This window comes from Notolepis coatsorum, assembly GCF_963971535.1.
Source record: "Notolepis coatsorum genome assembly, chromosome: 10".
NCBI classification, from domain to species: domain Eukaryota; kingdom Metazoa; phylum Chordata; class Actinopteri; order Aulopiformes; family Paralepididae; genus Notolepis; species Notolepis coatsorum.
In genome coordinates, this window is record NC_140174.1 from 36,030,742 (window position 1) to 36,049,650 (window position 18,909).

Consider the following 18,909-nt stretch of genomic DNA (forward strand, 5'->3'; position numbering starts at 1 on the left):
AGTCCTGTGCCAACCAGCTTGCCCCGGTGTTCACCGCCATATTTAATCAATCCCTGGCGGAGTCAGTGGTCCCTGCCTGCTTCAAGATGTCTACCATCATCCCTGTACCGAAGAAAACCTCCCCAACATGTCCTAATGACTACAGACCGGTGGCACTCACCTCTGTGGTCATGAAATGTTTCGAGAGGCTGGTCAAGGACCACATTTGTGCCTCCCTCCCCAGTGATATGGACCCTATGCAATTTGCATACAGGACAAACAGGTCCACTGACGACGCGGTCTCCCAGGTACTGCACAGCACTCTCTCCCACCTTGACCGTCAGAAGGGGGGCTATGTGAGACTGTTGTTCATTGACTACAGCTCAGCGTTCAACACCATAGTCCCCACCAGACTGGTGGACAAGCTGATCGAGCTGGGTCTGAGCTCCGCCCTGAGCGCCTGGGTACTGGACTTTCTGAGTGAAAGACCCCAGGCGGTCAGGGTGGGGGGTCAGACCTCCAACACCATCACCCTGAGCATCGGGTCCCCCCAGGGCTGTGTTCTAAGCCCCCTGCTGTACTCACTCTACACACACGATTGTGTGGCCAAGTTCAGCTCCAACTCCATAGTGAAGTTCGCAGACGACACGGTGGTGGTGGGGCTGATCTCGGACAACGACGAGAAGGCCTACCGGGAGGAAGTTGAGGTACTGGAACGCTGGTGCCAGGACAACAGCCTGCTCCTGAACATTGGTAAAACCAAGGAGCTGATCGTGGATTACAGGAGAGGACAGCAGGAGACACACACACCGCTCATGATTAACGGGGCTACCGTGGACAGGGTGAGCAGCTTTAAGTACCTGGGGGTCCACATCTCAGAGGATCTGACATGGTCAACACACATAGACACAGTAGTAAAGAAAGCGAAGCAGCGCCTCTACCACCTGAGACAGTTAAGGAAGTTCAGAGTATCGGGGAAGATACTTCAGTCCTTCTACTCAGGAGCTGTAGAGAGCATCTTGACCGGAAACATCACTGCCTGGTATGGAAACAGCACGGCACAGGACAAGAAGGCCCTACAGAGAGTGGTGCGCTCAGCCGAGCGTACCACGGGTATTGCGCTACCTCCCCTGCAGGCTCTATACAACAAGAGGTGCAAATCCAGAGCCTGCAGGATAATGAAAGACCCCCACCACCCCAATAACAGCCTGTTCCAGCTGCTGAGGTCAGGCAGACGCCTGCGAACCCCAGCCACTAGGACGGAGAGGCTTAGGCTCAGCTTCTTCCCCCAGGCCATCAGAGCCTTGAACAATGAACATTGAGTGCCACAGAACACTGAACTACTGAACACAGAACACTGAACTATCCACACACAAGCACACATGAGCACACACACGACACGCACGCTGTGCACGCTCACACACTAGCAGCCACTTTAACACTTTAACAAGAGCGGGCACACACTCATGCCGCACACACGCACACTTATGGCCAAGAGGAAAGGCCACTTTAAACTAGTATAACAGGAACAGTGTATTGCACTACTAAAGCTACCTAGCATGTCCTATATGCTCTGTAAATAACTATGTACAGATACCGAGATGTCACACCATGTTACCTGTTACCCGTTTATTGCACAATGTTGTTTTTTTATTGGATTCTATTATATGTTGTACCACTGTATTGCACATCGTCGCGGGCAAGACCACCCGCATTTCATTGTATACTTGTATGCCGTGACAAATAAAACTCTTGACTTGACTTGACTAAACAACTGACCATGACAACACTATCTCTATAAACAACTGACCAGGGCAACACTATCTCTAAAACCAACTGACCAGGACAACACTATATCTATAAACAACTGACCAGAGCAAAACTATATCTAAAACCAACTGACCAGGACAACACTATCTCTAAACAACTGACCAGGGCAACACTATCTCTAAAACCAACTGACCAGGACACTATCTATAAACAACTGACCAGAGCAAAACTATATCTAAAACCAACTGACCAGGACAACACTATCTCTATAAACAACTGACCAGGGCAACACTATCTCTAAAACCAACTGACCAGGACAACACTATCTCTAAAACCAACTGACCAGGACAACACTATCTCTAAAACCAACTGACCAGGACAACACCATCTCTAAAACCAACTGACCAGGACAACACCATCTCTAAAACCAACTGACCAGGACAACACTATCTCTAAAAACAACTGACCAGGACAACACCATCTCTAAAACCAACTGACCAGGACAACACCATCTCTAAAACCAACTGACCAGGACAACACTATCTCTAAAACCAACTGACCAGGACAACACCATCTCTAAAACCAACTGACCAGGACAACACCATCTCTAAAACCAACTGAATCTCTAAAACCAACTGACCAGGACAACACTATCTCTAAAACCAACTGACCAGGACAACACTATCTCTAAAACCAACTGACCAGGACAACACCATCTCTAAAACCAACTGACCAGGACAACACCATCTCTAAAACAACACTGAGGAGGACGAGTTCTCTGCCTGCATCCACAGAGATCATCTCTGACCTAACCCAGATTTGGGCTAGAATCACTCCCTGGCCCCAGTGTACTGTCCATCAACCCACTGGCCTGGTAACGCCTTCTGGAGGATGAAAACCCAGAGGAGGGAGCTTGGTCTGCTCTGAAAGGCAGCTCCAGGCAGGCAGGCAGGAGGGTGGTGGGTGGTGTGTGTGTAGGGGATAGAGCCAGTGCTTTATCCGCCCACGCCACAGAGTGGAGCCACAGGCTCTGCTAGCCTCTCAGTAGGACAGCTGGCACTCAGATGATGACAGAGGAGGCTTAGCAGCAATCAGTCTCCCTCCATGTTTGCTGCCCGCCACACTTTGTGTATCTGTATCCGTCTGTGTGTCTATGTGCATGTACCGGTGTATGTGTGTGTGTGTGTATGCCCACGTGTGTTTGTGAGAGAGTCTGTGTCTGTGTGTTTTGATTGATTGATTGAAAAGTTTATTAACAGATTGCAGAATGGGTACAGTACAGTACATCTCAATACATACAATTGTTAAGGGGATGCAGACCAGAGAAAGACTTTCGTCTTGTTTCCACCAGGGTCCCCCATTTTCAATTCATCATAACATATATGACATACATGACATACAGATAGACAGTACTGCTACATCTATACATTTATGACATATCAGATTTGCAAATACAGTACTGTTTGTGATACAAAAGTGTCCAGAAAAGGAGTGTATATACATTTGGCGTAGAAACTGTACATTGGAGGAGGTTGGTGGGGTGGGGTTGGGTGGGTTGGGTGAGGGCTGTACATTGGAGGTGGGGGGGGGGGGGGGGGGGGGGGTTGGGTAGGGGACACACACACATTTTACACTGTACATTGGAATGTTGACAAAGCCTTACTTGGTCATTTACTGTACAACTAGGTTAGGACATTTGTAGGGGCCAGTTTCGAATTGCAGTCTCACGTAGGTGTTTTTTGAGAGTGTTTTTGAAGGTGGGTAGTGATTCACATTCCTTTACAGCTTTAGGCAGGGCGTTCCACATTGATGTGGCATAATTGCGAAACGTGTTTAGTCCCTTGTTTGAGCCGAATCTGGGTTTTACATGATTTGTGGAGCTCCCTCTGGTGTTGTGATCGTGGTATTCACTGACCTTTGGGAAGTATTTTGACATGTACATGGGTACCTTGGTCGCGTAGTGTATCTTGTAGACCAGGCCCATTGCAAGTTGCTGTACTCTGTCGTCTACTCTAAGCCATCCTAGGTTGTCAAAGTGGGCAGGGGTGAGGTGGGTTCTAGGAGTCAGGTCAAGTAGTAGTCTGACTAGCTTGTTTTGAGATGTTTGTAATTTGTTTTTTAGTGCCTTTGAGGTGCTTTGGTACCATGAGGTGCAAGCATAGTCGTAGTACCCTTGAATGAGTGCTCCTGCTAGAGTCTTCAGGGTATTCTTGTTTACCAGAGAGGAGATCCGGTACAAGAATCGCGTTCGTTGGTTGACTTTTTTTATTACATTGGATGCCATTTTGTCACAGGAAAGATTAGCCTCTAGGATGGAACCCAGGTAGGTAATTTCATCTTTCCTTGTGATAATATTGTCACCCACTGTAACCGAGAAGCCGTCGGTCTTGCTGAGTTTGTTATTTGAACCGAAGAGAATGGACTCTGTTTTGCCCATGTGTAATGATAGTTTGTTGTCGGCGAGCCATATGCAGATTTTGCCTAGTTCCGAGCTGAGGGCTTTTTCAACCTGCAACTTGTTCTTGTCAGAGACCAGCAGGGCTGAGTCGTCCGCAAACAGGAACAAGTTGCAGTCACAAGCTGACGACATGTCATTTGCATAAATTAGGAATAGTAGCGGTCCTAGTATGCTTCCTTGTGGAACACCACAGCTCACTGTGAGGGGGGGGGATAGGGTACCGTTTACTTCCACCATCTGTTCCCTCCCCTCCAGGTAGGATTGTATCCAGCTCACTGATAAACTATCAAAACCAATTGCTTTTAGCTTGTCAATCAGAATGGTGTGATTGACAGTGTCGAAGGCCTTTTGTAGGTCCAGCATGACCATGCCGCAGTATTTGCCCGCGTCCACCTCTTGTTTGATGTGGTCGTTCAAGTAGAGAAGGCATGTGTCAGTGGAGTGGGATGTTCTGAAGCCAGATTGGAATTCGTAGATTAGATTTTTTTCCGCGAGGTACTTTTCGATCTGTTCGTATACTATTTTTTCCATGACTTTCGAGATGGATGTAAGGATAGAAACAGGGCGGTAGTTACCCGGGTCTAATTTGCTGCCCTTTTTGTGCAGGGGTGTTACTCTCGCAATTTTGAAGTCCTTGGGGACGTGTCCCTGTTTTATGGAGAGGTTTATTATGTGTGTGATGACTGGGGTGATGGCTGCTGCTGAGTCTCTGAGGAATTTGGAGGGGATGTTGTCATGGCCAGTGGCCTTGTTTGGTTGGAGGGCGCTCAGTTTTTTGAGTACCTCATCTGTAGTTACTATTTCCAGTTTGAAGTCGTCTTTGTGGACGCCTAGGTTCATGTAGTATGCTACTATGTGTTCTACCCCATACTGCCCTGAGTGGGAGGGTAGTTTGTTTACCAGTGTTGTGGCTATGTTTGTGAAGAAAGTGTTTAAGTAATTGGCTACATCCAGCTTGTCTGTGATGAGCGTGTTGTCCGTCTTTATGTTTATGTTTGAGAACCTGGTTTTGAGTTTTTTACTGCAGCCTAGTTGATTGTTGAGTAATTTCCAAAGTTCACGTGGTTTATTTTTGTTTTCCTCGGTTTTGTCATTGATGAAATTTTTTTTTGCAGTTTTGATCATGGAGTTTACGTCATTTCTTAGTCTGTTTCTTTCTAGTTTGAGTTCAGTCACGTGGTCTTGGAGTTCACTGCTCGTGCTTTTGGTAAGCTTTGACTGACTTTTACGAAACTCAGAGCATTTTTTGTCTCTGGCTTTCATAGCGGTCAGTATTTCAGTGTGCATCCATGGCTCAGCGCGATTTTTTACCCTGGTGGTTCTTAGGGGGGCCATTTTGTTTAGTATTGATGAAAATTTGGTTTTGAAGCCAAGCCAAGTGTCTTCAACCAGTGTACCATTGAGTTCATCTGACCAGTCCAGACTCTCCAGTTCAAGGTTAAAGGCCTCGCTAGAGTAGGTTTTGAGGTCTCTAGATGTGACTGTTTTGTGACAGCCAGCCTTTAGTTTTAGCTTTTTGCGGGTACAGAATATCATGTAATGATCACTTAACCCGCATGCTATAACCCCTTTACTGGAGATCTTGGACTTGTCAGAGGTCAGTATGAGGTCAATGGTAGTCTGAGTTGATTCACATATCCTTGTGGGTTGGGTGATTAGTTGGCTGAGGCCGTGCAGATCACAAAACCTATTGAAGGATTTGAAGACGGGTGCATTTTTTTGTTGCATATCCGTGTTCCAATCCCCAATAAGAATTTTTTCCGCATCCTCAGCTCCAGCTAAGCACACATCCAGAGTATCATAAAATCCAGTTTGATCTGGCGGTCTGTATATTGTGCCGACTAGAACAGATTTTGCCCTTTCAAATAAAATTTCCACCCATACGGTTTCAATTGTCTCATGATGAAGGTCAGTACGGGTAATGAATTGTGTGTGTGTGTATGCCCACGTGTGTTTGTGAGAGAGTCTGTGTGTGTGTGTGTGTGTGTGTGTGTGTGTGTGTGTGTGTGTGTGTGTGTGTGTGCATGTGCAACATAAAGGACCTTGGTGAGGGTTCAGCTGACTTAATCTTCCCTCTGATTACAAATGAAAAAGCCCTAGATCTTTGGTAAATCACAATTATCCCATCAAAACTCACAGGCGGGTGGTGGGGGATGGGACCTGGCTATCGCAGCTAGATTAATGAAAATGTGAGCTATCAATTTGATTAATTAGTTCTCTGCATGTACAGTAAGCAACAGGAATCAGCGATTATCAACCATCGGTGGTTATTTTGGAAATGTCAATTTCATGAGTGTGCCCAAAAGCCTTGACATAAAGAACATTACGCTGCAGAGGTGGAGAGAGAGATGATTACACAGCAGACATTAAAGGGCACACATTACACTCCTTTTGAACAAGTTAACCCTTTCACTACCACACTACCAAATTGTTAACCCTTGCACTGCCACACGACAATGGGTTAACCCTTTCACTACCAAAAAGGTTAACCCTTTCACTACCACACTACAGAAGGTTAACACTTTCGTCAGCCTGTGACTGCAACTTGTTCCTGTTTGCGGACGACTCAGCCCTGCTGGTCTCTGACAAGAACAAATTGCAGGTTGAAAAAACCCTCAGCACGGAACTAGGCAAAATCTGCATATGGCTCGCTGATAACAAACTATCATTACACATGGGCAAAACAGAGTCCATTCTCTTCGGTTCAAATAACAAACTCAGCAAGACCGACGGATTCTCAGTTACAGTGGGTGACAATATTGTCACAAGGAAAGACGAAATTACCTACCTGGGTTCCATCCTAGAGGCAAATCTTTCCTGTGACAAAATGGCATCCAATGTAATAAAAAAAAGTCAACCAACGAACTAGATTCTTGTACCGGATCTCCTCTCTGGTAAACAAGAATACCCTGAAGACTCTGGCAGGAGCACTCATTCAAGGGTACTATGACTATGCGTGCACCTCATGGTACCAAAGCACCTCAAAGGCGCTTAAAACAAAATTACAAACATCACAAAACAAACTGGTCAGACTACTACTTGACCTGAACCCCAGAACCCACCTCACCCCTGCCCACTTTGCCAACCTAGGATGGCTTAGAGTAGACGACAGAGTACAGCAACTTGCAATGGGCCTGGTCTACAAGATACACTATACGACCGGGGTGCCCATGTACATGTCAAAATACTTCCCAAAGGTCAGTGAATACCACAACCACTACACCAGAGGAAGCTCAACAAATCATGTTAAACCCAGATTCGGCTCAAACAAGGGACTAAACACGTTTCGCAATTATGCCACAACAATGTGGAACGCCCTACCCAAAGCTGTAAAGGAATGTGAATCCCTGCCCACATTCAAAACCGCTCTTAAAGAGCACCTACGGGAGGCTGCAATTCGAAACTGGCCACCGTAAATGCCCAAAACCCCCACCACCTCCTAATAGACAGTCTCCTCACCACCGCATGTATATATTCCCTCCCCGCCGTATGTATATTTCCCTCCCACCCACCCACCCCCTCCTAATGTACAGTCCCCTCCCCATCATATGTATATACTCTGTCAGGATCTAGGGGTAACAGTACTGTATATTTGAATACCGTTATGTCACAAATGTATCAGTACTAAATACCTATATGTCCCTATGCCATAAATGTCATGTATGTTGTGTATGTCATAAATGTCTATATGAATTGAAAATGGGGGACCCTGATGGAAACAAGACAAACGTCTTTCTCAGGTCTGCATCCCCTTAACAATTGTATGTATTGAGCCGTACTGTATTGTACCCATTCTGCAATCTGTTAAATAAAGTTTTCATTCATTCATTCATTCACTACCAAAGGGTTAACCCTTTACTGCCACGCGACAAAGGGTTAACCCTTTCACTACCACACACACTACAGAAGGTTAACCCTTTCACTACCACACTACAGAAGGTTAACCCTTTCACTACCGTCTGTAGTGTGGTAGTGCAAGGGTTAACATTATGTAGTGTGGTTGTGAAAGGGTTAACATAGGTCTCTGAGGTCCTTAAAACATGTCTTTGAAGGTCTTTGCTGATAATAACTCATTCTAACACGCCTCTATACCTCTCCGTTTCAGTCCTGTTCGACAGACTGTGTCTGTCTGTAGCTTTAAATGCAAATGAGCCTGCAAATGTCGTTCCCACGCCACACTCCGAAATGTTGTCAGAAAAGTATTTTTGTGAATCTTTTAAGTGGAGAAAAAGAGAACAATTACAAGCAAGCTGCCATCTCTAAAAACAGGGAGACACACGAGTCACGGACTGACGTGTCTACTTGAAGTAGGAGGAATAGGCAAATATGAACAGCTTTTTTTGTTTCAGTTTATGCGTTAGTGGGACCATCAGACACCCACATGTCTTTCCATAATATGTGACCTTTAAGAGAAAGTCATCAAAGACCACTGGGATGAAGCAGCACTAGATGAGAAACATCAGGCCTCCTAAACAACGAGTTACTGAAAAGACACTGCAGTGTTTCCCATAGATTTATTTATGGTGGCCCACCGCAATATCAAAAACAGACCCACCACGAACAGATTTCCCCAAACTGACACAACATGTCAACAGTGTTTCTTGTAGGGTATGTACAGTCTCTCCTGACTATGTATCAACACTCCATGGCCACAGCCACCACTACAAATAACCAGTGAGAAACATTATTGTCCCGCAAAAGTATTGATTTGAACGTAGTTGTTGGAATTTCCTTGATGATACATGAAACTAAAAGCATTTACCACTGAAAAGTAGAAGTAGAAAGCTTTATTGGCATTGCACAACACAATTTGTTTATGCAGCACCTAAAAACAATACCTACTACATACACACACTACCACACAACACATTCCATATACCCAGACACACACTACCATACATACATTAGTGTACCCATACTCACTACCACACATTCATGTACCCACTCATAACCTCCATGCACTTATTCACAAGAACATTATATATATTTTTTATCCACTTTTTCTCCTCCTGTTTTTCTGTGTTTTTCTCCCATCCCAATTTTAGTCATGCCAATTCCCCCCTCCCCTTCCTGGTCGTTGCTCGCATGTGCCCCCCACTGGTCGGTCTAGGGAGGGTTGATAGATACTATCACATGTCCCCTCCGATACACATGCAGAGTCAGCCAGCCACTTCTTTTCACCAGTCAGCGCGGACTCTCATTGGTGAGGTGCAACGTGTTGGAGGCTCACACTACCCTCGACATCTCCCTTCCTCGCTGTGCAGGCGCCCTGTCCGACCTGTAGGAGTCGCTGTTTACAACGACCAGATTACCCGCCGGCTTCCCTCCCGCTGACTCTGCCAATTGAGCCAGTATGGCAGCCAGCCAAGCCGGAGGCAACGCTGACAGCCGGATTCGATACCAGTGTCTCTCGCATTGGTGACGAGCGCTTAGTCCGCTGCGCCACCCAGAACATTATATATATTTAAAAAAAAAACATCTTGAAGGAATGACCTTGGGTGCAGCGGTTTTAGATTTATTTCAATGCGCTAAAAACGTTATTCTCTGGGACGGCGTCCAAAGCCTGGGAGAATTTGATGGGTTCTAAAAGTAACGGGGGAAACGGATGTGTGGCACTCAAAGGCAAGAGTGTTAGAGAGTCGAGACATCCTTGACATTCTTTTCCTGGCTGCTTAAGTGGTACAACCAGAACAAACATCCATCTAAAAACAAGCAGAACGAACATCCATCTAAAAACAACCAGAACAAACATCTAAAAACAACCAGAACAAACATCTAAAACAACCAGAACAAACATCTAAAAACAACCAGAACAAACATCTATCTAAAAACAACCAGAACAAACACTGATGCGTGCAGTGCTTTGCCCCACAGGTCTGAGAAGAGGACCTGCACATTTTACTCGTTCCCGAAACTCCACTACATGCCCCGATTTAAAATGGTTCACGACAGTAGACATAATGTTAACGTTAGCTAGCTAGCTTGGTACTATGACCCGTGACGGGGATAAGGCGACAGCCAACAGTGCTGCGTACTGAACAACAGGCTGCCTAGTGGTAAATGTAGTTCTTTTTTTACGACATTAAAAACCTTATAACTACCTTTGTTTCAACCAAAAATGCAGTAGTAGCTGGTCCGACGATTAAACCCATTTTCGTCTTGTAAGGCGTCCATTTGGATCAAGGAAATGGCTTTCCGCGCTCGTCAAACTCCATTGTAGTGGATGAGAGGTAGGGAAAAGTTACCTGCAGTGACGTCACGGCACTGATAGCGTCTGATAAGCTTTTTGATTGGCTCCATACATGTTATTCGTGCGTGGACATTTTTAACCCTTTGAGTGGAATTTCCGGCGTCAAATGGAAAAATAATAATAATGAAAATAGATACCAATGATGTAAACTACACATAATTGAAGACTAGGGTTTAACCTGCAAGTGGCACTTTAAGTGGTACAACCAGAACATCCATATAAAAACAACCAGAACAAACATCTAAAAACAACCAGAACAAACCTCTAAAAACAACCAGAACAAACCTCTAAAAACAACCAGAACAATCTATCTAAAAACAACCAGAACAAACCTCTAAAAACAACCAGAACAAACCTCTAAAAACAACCTGAAAAAATATCTATCTAAAAACAACCAGAACAAATATCTATCTAAAAACAACCAGAACAAATATCTATCTAAAAACAACCAGAACAAATATCTATCTAAAAACAACCAGAACAAACATCTAAAAACAACCAGAACAAACATCTAAAAACAACCAGAACAAACATCTAAAAACAACCAGAACAAACATCTAAAAACAACCAGAACAAACCTCTAAAAACAACCAGAACAAACCTCTATCTAAAAACAAACAAAACAAACATCTATCGAGAAACAACCGGAACAAACATCTATCTAAAAACAGAAAGAAAAAAGCACATTACTACTCACTTTATCTGTTTGGCATTTTTGTATCGAATGAATATGACAATTGGGTAGATGTGAACGCTGTGAAGTCTTTCGATGGCGTGAGGAGCAATGTCAAGCAAGCAGTGACAGTCCTACGAGAGAAACATTAAAAGCAAAAAGGACATGGCATGAGAAATGAGGACTGGTGCAAACGCAGAATGTTACAGAAACAAGCAAACAGGATCATTTGACTCAGTTTTGGTCATTTTGGTTATGATTTCTGTATGTACAGCTGGACACAACAACAAGAAACCATGACGCTCACCAAGGCTGTTTGTATAAGATAGTATAAGACAGGGAGGCACACATTTCTTTGACTGGAGAGCCACATGCTGACATTTAACATGGATGGGTAGTACACATTTTATATTTATAACTGGTATTATTTGGAAAATGCACACTTAATAAGCTTCTTAGGTCAAGAATCATGATTGTATGATGCTTGTTGTTCTTCTATTAAAGATTAAATCACATCTCAAATAGAAACTCAAATAGCATCAAAACAGACCAAATATGGAGTATCCTATCTCCAAGGAAACCATGGGAAATTACAGATATTCTAGGAGGGTCCTAACTGGCATCACTCTTTGGCCCCCTGGCAAATAAACATATTCTAAAGTAAGAACACCACAACGTTACCCGCTCTGTGATTTCCTTAATCGATGCAACAGTCGTCACATCAAAATGGCCGCTCCTTCGTTTGTAGTCAATGAAAACGCAATCCTTCACTCCCCTCTCGATCGCCTGCTGAGACGCCTTCATCACCTCTGGAGGCAAGACAGATGTCATCATTCATAACCCAATAGGACTGAAGAGGCTCAAGTATGATTAAGTGAACCGAGGCCATTTTTATTTCCAAATTTAATTAAGCTACTATGCCTGTGAAATCAAACTGTCTACTGTGAGAGTTGCCGATGGCGACGATAAAAGCTTTGCGGCGCACACATCAAACTCTTCATGAACCAGCCAGACTATGAATACAGATGGGTCATTAACGGCAGGACTGGCTCACCGGGCAGACTATGAATACAGACTGGTCATTAACGGCAGGACTGGCTCACCGGGCAGACTATGAATACAGACTGGTCATTAACGGCAGGACTGGCAGACTATGAATACAGACTGGTCATTAACGGCAGGACTGGCTCACCGGGCAGACTATGAATACAGACTGGTCATTAACGGCAGGACTGGCAGACTATGAATACAGACTGGTCATTAACGGCTGGACTGGCAAACTATGAATACAGACTGGTTATTAACGGCTGGACTGGCAGACTATAAATACAGACTGGTTATTAACGGCTGGACTGGAAAACTATAAATACAGACTGGTTATTAACGGCTGGACTGGCAGACTATAAATACAGACTGGTTATTAACGGCTGGACTGGCAGACTATAAATACAGACTGGTTATTAACAGCTGGACTGGCTCACCGGGCAGACAGCGACAGAACTTGCCAGGAGCCTCCTTCACCATCATGTCCTTACTGGCCTCCACAAGTGGTCCCAGGACCAACACTGGTCTGGGGGATGAACATTCTACCTTCTGGACCCGCTGGTATGCCAGGCTAACTCCATCTATGATGGAGACGAGGAATTTCATTAACCCCTGAAGGTAACCCACACAAAAAGGGGGGGGGGGCTTCCAAGCAGACTCCAAAATAATGAAAGAATAGAGAGGGAAAAACATCTTATTCATTAGTGCTATAGTTGTGCACAGAAGCCGGGATCACAGACGGCTGTAGACATAGACAGCAGTAGCAACGTGTTTCACGCATGCTGCCTGAGGAGGAGCACCAGTTTGAGACGTGTTGATGTCTGCAGCCACCCGTGTTCCTGGCTTCTTAGTACCTGTTGAATTCTGTGCACGACTATAGCACTAATAAATATTCTGTTGCATTCAAGGAGCTTCCTGTTTCTACAGTATATCTTCTCATCGACCCCTGAGGGAATCTGTATTGTTGTCAGCAGCACTACAGTGAACAGAAAGCGACATAGGATGAACAAGAAACATGAAATTGAAAAAAGATACAGTGCAGCCTAAAGTAAAACACAAAATAAAGCGAGTGAAGTACAATGGAACACAAATGAAATTAATGCAAAATGCCCCTAGCAATTCTATGCAATGTACAACTCCACAGCCCTATATGGGGCCACTGCTATAAAATATACTAAAATATACTATAAAAGACACTAGGTTATAAAGCCTCAAAAACACAGAAAATCTAGTCGTATCGAAATAGTTCTGATACATATACCCCGTTTTAACCCGGTATCGGCTGGATATCCGACACAGGAATCGGCGCGTCCCTACGTATAACAATAGATGGTCTCTGACCCTCGGTGAAGGGCAGGGAGTCGGTGCTGATGGCGTCCAGAGCCAGCTGGTCCTTCCCGTCCTTGGATCCGCTGCGCTTGTGCTTCTGTCTCCTGCGGAAGAAGGACCTGCGCGCGGCGGCAGACAGAGTCTTGCTGGTGTTGCCGTCGTCCTTCATGTCGGGCACGCTGTGTCTCCTGTAGAACTCCTGGTCCATCCTGAGGCCAGAAACACATTCACATACGTCCAATGAGAAGGTCAACTGAAGCCTTCAAAGAAAGGAACATCGTCAACCTCGTTCTTAGAAACCCATTGTTGTTGTGGGGCGACAGTGGCTCAGGAGGTAGAGCAGTCGTCTGGTAGTCGGAAGGTTCCCGGTCCGATTCCCGCTCCTCCTGGGCAGCGTGTCGATGTGTCCTTGAGCAAGACACTTAACCCCTAATTGCTCCCGATGAGCAGGTTGGCACCTTGCATGGTCGCCTCCACCGTCGGCGTGTGAATGTGAGGAACAAAATTGTAAAGCGCTTTGGATAAAAACGCTATATAAAATGCACCATTTACCATTTATCAAAGATTCCTTGTACTAACATTTGAGTATTATGGGTTTCCGAGATCGAGGCAGCCTGAATCATGTTCGCAGGGTGTTCACCTGAACATATATAAACAATTCTGACATATAACACTCCCAACTGACAATCTTCACAAACCAAAACCTAAATACAGACTGACGACATACATACAGTAGTGATTCACTTCACTGTGAAGTATAGAATAGAATGGAGGGTCTGACTTACAGGTATTTACTGGGAATCTGCCCCTTCTCCAGCTTGCGTGCGCTCTCGTCCAGCTGCCAGGCCATCCAGTAGCCAAAGTTGCCATTTGGTAGCGTTTCTTCGATGTACAGGATGTCGTCTTTCTTAAAGCTCAGCTCCTGCTCTACCTCTGCCACCCTATCGTAAAGTGCTCTGTGAGGAGAAGGAAGAGTAGCCTTATTGACCTATCGCAAGTCCCACGCTCTTTTCTGACAGTTGTGATTGGAGGATCAAGAAAAAGGCGGGGTTTGAGATAGGTCAATTTACTTCATAACATTATAAAATGCCAACAATATGAATCCCAAGGTGGTTATACTCGTCTAGCAGGCTGTCGTTTAAGATTACGAAGGCTGTATTTTTGCATCTGGATTTTGAATGTTATATTATATGAACTATATATTAACATTTTAAATTGCAGTACAAAATACAAGTCATTTTAAATGACAGCCTGCTAGATGAGTAAATCCACTTTTTAAAGAATACATAAAAAAAATTATTATATATATATATATATTAGGGCTGTCAGTTTATCACGTTAATTAGATTAATTAATTACACAGCAAATGATCGCGTTATGAAAATTTACTCAAAATGAATTACAGATTTTTTTTTTTTTTATTATTTTTCTTTAATATTTTTTTTGTATCTCATTCATTCCATAAGAATGTAGAATACAAATTTACAGAATTTTTTTTAATATGGTTCATTTGCATGTTCTTGGTATCTGATTCTAGGGACATCTATTAATCTCAGGGAATGTATTCCCAGTGTCAGAAATACTGTGGGCTAGATCCACAAAGAATGGATTGCACGGTGCAAGGTGCACCCTTACTTACAATTCATTATGAATTGAAAATGGGGGACCCTGATGTAAACAAGACAAAAGTCTTTCTCTGGTCTGCATCCCTTTAACAATTGTGTGTATATTGAGCCGTACTGTATTGTACCCATTCTGCAATCTGTTAATAACATTTTCATTCAATCAATCAATCTGCTCTGTGATTGATTGAATGAACATTTTATTTTTAGTCAATTGTAATGAACCAAATGAGAATATCAATAATTTTTTTTTATCTTTGACTGTGAATAACACCATGCTCAAATTGACCAGACCTGAAAAATCTAAACAGGAGGTTTTGTAGATACAGTACTGAATTCTGCCATCCGGACACATGCAATTTGAAATAGGATTATAGAATATAGAATATCAGGCATAAAATGGTTATGCGATTAAAATGCGATTAATTAATTACAAATCCTGTAATTAATTAGATACATTTTTTTAATCGCCTGACAGCCCTAATATATATATATATATATATATATATGATAAAACCCCATTCAACTGAAATTGTTCCTGGGTCCACTCCCGGGAACTCCCTAACGTGCTCTATTGAAACTATAACCAATACAGAGTACAACTATATACTCAATACAGAGTGAAACTAACAACCATTGACTGGAGTCAACTTACAAAGTTCTTTGTCAGCTGTTAGGTTAGGTTTAGAGGTGAGGCACAGCAGTAACTCAAAACACATGAAAAACAAGTACTAGATAAATAAAAGAACAAGTACTAGATAAATAAAATGGTCAAGATGACAGGGAACCGGAGTGGGTCCCACATCTTCAGCAGAAAAGGTGAAGCATATTGACATGATGGAGATGCAAAGAGTGAGCACTTCTGAAAAGTCACATTCCTCATTGGCGGACGCCATGTAAGACTGAGACAATTGTAGTGTAGTGGAAATATTATTATTACTATTACTATTCTCATGTGCCTCACCACCACCTGCACCCAGAGGCTTGGATTTAATGAGGTTACAGGTCCCCATCACTCTTGACACTAAGTGGCAGTAATGTGGAAAATGTAGTGTTCCAACCGCCACCGAATGTCAAATGAGGAAGATGCAGTGTTGTCTTCTGGGGGGGGGGGAGCCTCTGAATGGCACGCTGGCTGTGAGAGCGCTTTGGTTGTACTGTGTAGAGAGAGGGAGTGTATCCTCTTGGTTGTACTGTGTAGACAGAGGGAGTACATCCTCTTGGTTGTACTGTGTAGAGAGAGGGAGTGTATCCTCTTGGTTGTACTGTGTAGAGAGAGGGAGTGTATCCTCTTGGTTGTACTGTGTAGAGAGAGGGAGTGTATCCTCTTGGTTGTACTGTGTAGAGAGAGGGAGTGTATCCTCTTGGTTGTACTGTGTAGACAGAGGGAGTACATCCTCTTGGTTGTACTGTGTAGAGAGAGGGAGCGTATCCTCTTGGTTGTACTGTGTAGAGAGAGGGAGTGTATCCTCTTGGTTGTACTGTGTAGACAGAGGGAGTGTATCCTCTTGGTTGTACTGTGTAGAGAGAGGGAGTGTATCCTCTTGGTTGTACTGTGTAGACAGAGGGAGTGTATCCTCTTGGTTGTACTGTGTAGAGAGAGGGAGTGTATCCTCTTGGTTGTACTGTGTAGAGAGAGGGAGTGTATCCTATTGGTTGTACTGTGTAGACAGAGGGAGTGTATCCTCTTGGTTGTACTGTGTAGAGAGAGGGAGTGTATCCTCTTGGTTGTACTGTGTAGAGAGAGGGAGTGTATCCTCTTGGTTGTACTGTGTAGAGAGTTTCAAGTTCAAGTTTCAAGTTTCAAGTTTCTTTAATAGTTGTCATACAGAAGTACAGAATACTTTTGTACAAAATGCTTCTTACTGTTGCGCTCCAGAGACTGTGCATGACAAGATAAGTATGAAATAAAAACATAGTAAAAATAGTAAAAATTAGAAGTAAAAAAAGAGGTCACAGTGTTCAGTTTAGACATATGTACAATGTTCGTAGACGTAGTTACCATACAATATACAATACTGTGCAGTGTACTAATATACAATACTATATAGTGCAAGGCATAAATGGACGAGGTGCAGTTTAGGTACAATTCACAGTAGGTGTACGAGTTGTAGTGCAAATCCTTTATCAATAAATATAAAGTGTAAGTGTGTTTGTGTGATCTAAAGTGTGGAGAGTGGGTGCTGCAGTGTGTTGTTTGTTTGAGTGAGTGTGTGCGTGTGGGTGTGTGTGCTGTGTGCATTTGATGGTTGTTGCATAGTGATTATTGTTCGTTTAGCGATTATTGTTCGTTTAGCAGCCTGATGGCCTGGGGATAGAAGCTCCTTCTGAGTCTTTCTGTGCTCGCCATAAGACTCCGGTATCGCTTGCCTGACGGCAGCAGTTCAAAGAGGCAGTTGTTCGGGTGGCTCGAGTCCTTAATAATTCTCTTAGCCTTCCCCTTGCACCGCTTGTTGTAAATGTTCTGGAGGGTGGGAAGCCCCCCTCTAATTGTGCGTTCGGCTGAACGTGTCACTCTTTGTAGTCTGCTACGGTCTTTTGCAGTGCTATTCCCAAACCAGGAGGTGATGTTGCCGGTCAGGATGCTCTCTATTGTACATGAGTAGAAGTTCCTAAGGATCTTCTGACTGACTTGGAACTTCCTTAGGCGCCTGAGGAAGTAGAGGCGTTGTCGTGCCTTCTTCACAACACTGTCAATGTGTGTGGTCCATGTCAAGTCCTCGGATATGTGGGCTCCGAGGTACTTGAAACTGTTCACTCTCTCAACTGGTGCCCCGTCGATGCTGAGGGGGCTGTAGTCCTTGACCCCCGACCTCCTGAAGTCCACAATCATCTCTTTTGTTTTGCTGACGTTCAGGGAGAGGCAGTTCTCCTGACACCACTGTGACAGGTTCTCTACCTCTTCCAGGTAGGCCCTTTCGTCGTTGGCAGAGATCAGGCCCACCACTACTGTGTCATCAGCAAATTTGATGATGGTGTTGTTGTTCCGCTGTGCTACGCAGTCAGAGAGGGAGTGTATCCTCTTGGTTGTACTGTGTAGAGAGAGGGAGTGTATCCTCTTGGTTGTACTGTGTAGAGAGAGGGAGTGTATCCTCTTGGTTGTACTGTGTAGAGAGAGGGAGTGTATCCTCTTGGTTGTACTGTGTAGACAGAGGGAGTACATCCTCTTGGTTGTACTGTGTAGACAGAGGGAGTGTATCCTCTTGGTTGTACTGTGTAGAGAGAGGGAGTGCATCCTCTTGGTTGTACTGTGTAGAGAGAGGGAGTGTATCCTCTTGGTTGTACTGTGTGGAGAGAGGGAGTGTATCCTCTTGGTTGTACTGTGTAGAGAGAGGGAGTGTATCCTCTTGGTTGTACTGTGTAGAGAGAGGGAGTGTATCCTCTTGGTTGTACTGTGTAGACAGAGGGAGTGTATCCTCTTGGTTGTACTGTGTAGAGAGAGGGAGTGTATCCTCTTGGTTGTACTGTGTAGAGAGAGGGAGTGTATCCTCTTGGTTGTACTGTGTAGAGAGAGGGAGTGTATCCTCTTGGTTGTACTGTGTAGAGAGAGGGAGTGTATCCTATTGGTTGTACTGTGTAGACAGAGGGAGTGTATCCTCTTGGTTGTACTGTGTAGAGAGAGGGAGTGTATCCTCTTGGTTGTACTGTGTAGAGAGAGGGAGTGTATCCTCTTGGTTGTACTGTGTAGAGAGAGGGAGTGTATCCTCTTGGTTGTACTGTGTAGAGAGAGGGAGTGTATCCTCTTGGTTGTACTGTGTAGACAGAGGGAGTGTATCCTCTTGGT

At 44.2% G+C, this 18,909-nt stretch overlaps 1 protein-coding gene across 3 annotated transcripts in view; it reads right to left on the bottom strand.

Annotated features, from left to right (window-relative positions):
• Positions 1-18,909, bottom strand: part of LOC311235350 (disks large homolog 5-like) — a 100,824-nt gene that overhangs the window by 11,690 nt on the left and 70,225 nt on the right. For all 3 annotated transcript variants that reach the window (XM_084322787.1, XM_084322786.1, XM_084322785.1), the window contains exons 26-30: positions 14,289-14,459; positions 13,516-13,712; positions 12,612-12,755; positions 11,812-11,939; positions 11,155-11,264 (exon numbers count right to left, since the gene is read on the bottom strand). In XM_084322787.1, coding sequence (XP_084178913.1) covers positions 11,155-11,264; positions 11,812-11,939; positions 12,612-12,755; positions 13,516-13,712; positions 14,289-14,459 — 750 coding nt within the window. The remainder of the gene's footprint in view (positions 1-11,154; positions 11,265-11,811; positions 11,940-12,611; positions 12,756-13,515; positions 13,713-14,288; positions 14,460-18,909) is intronic.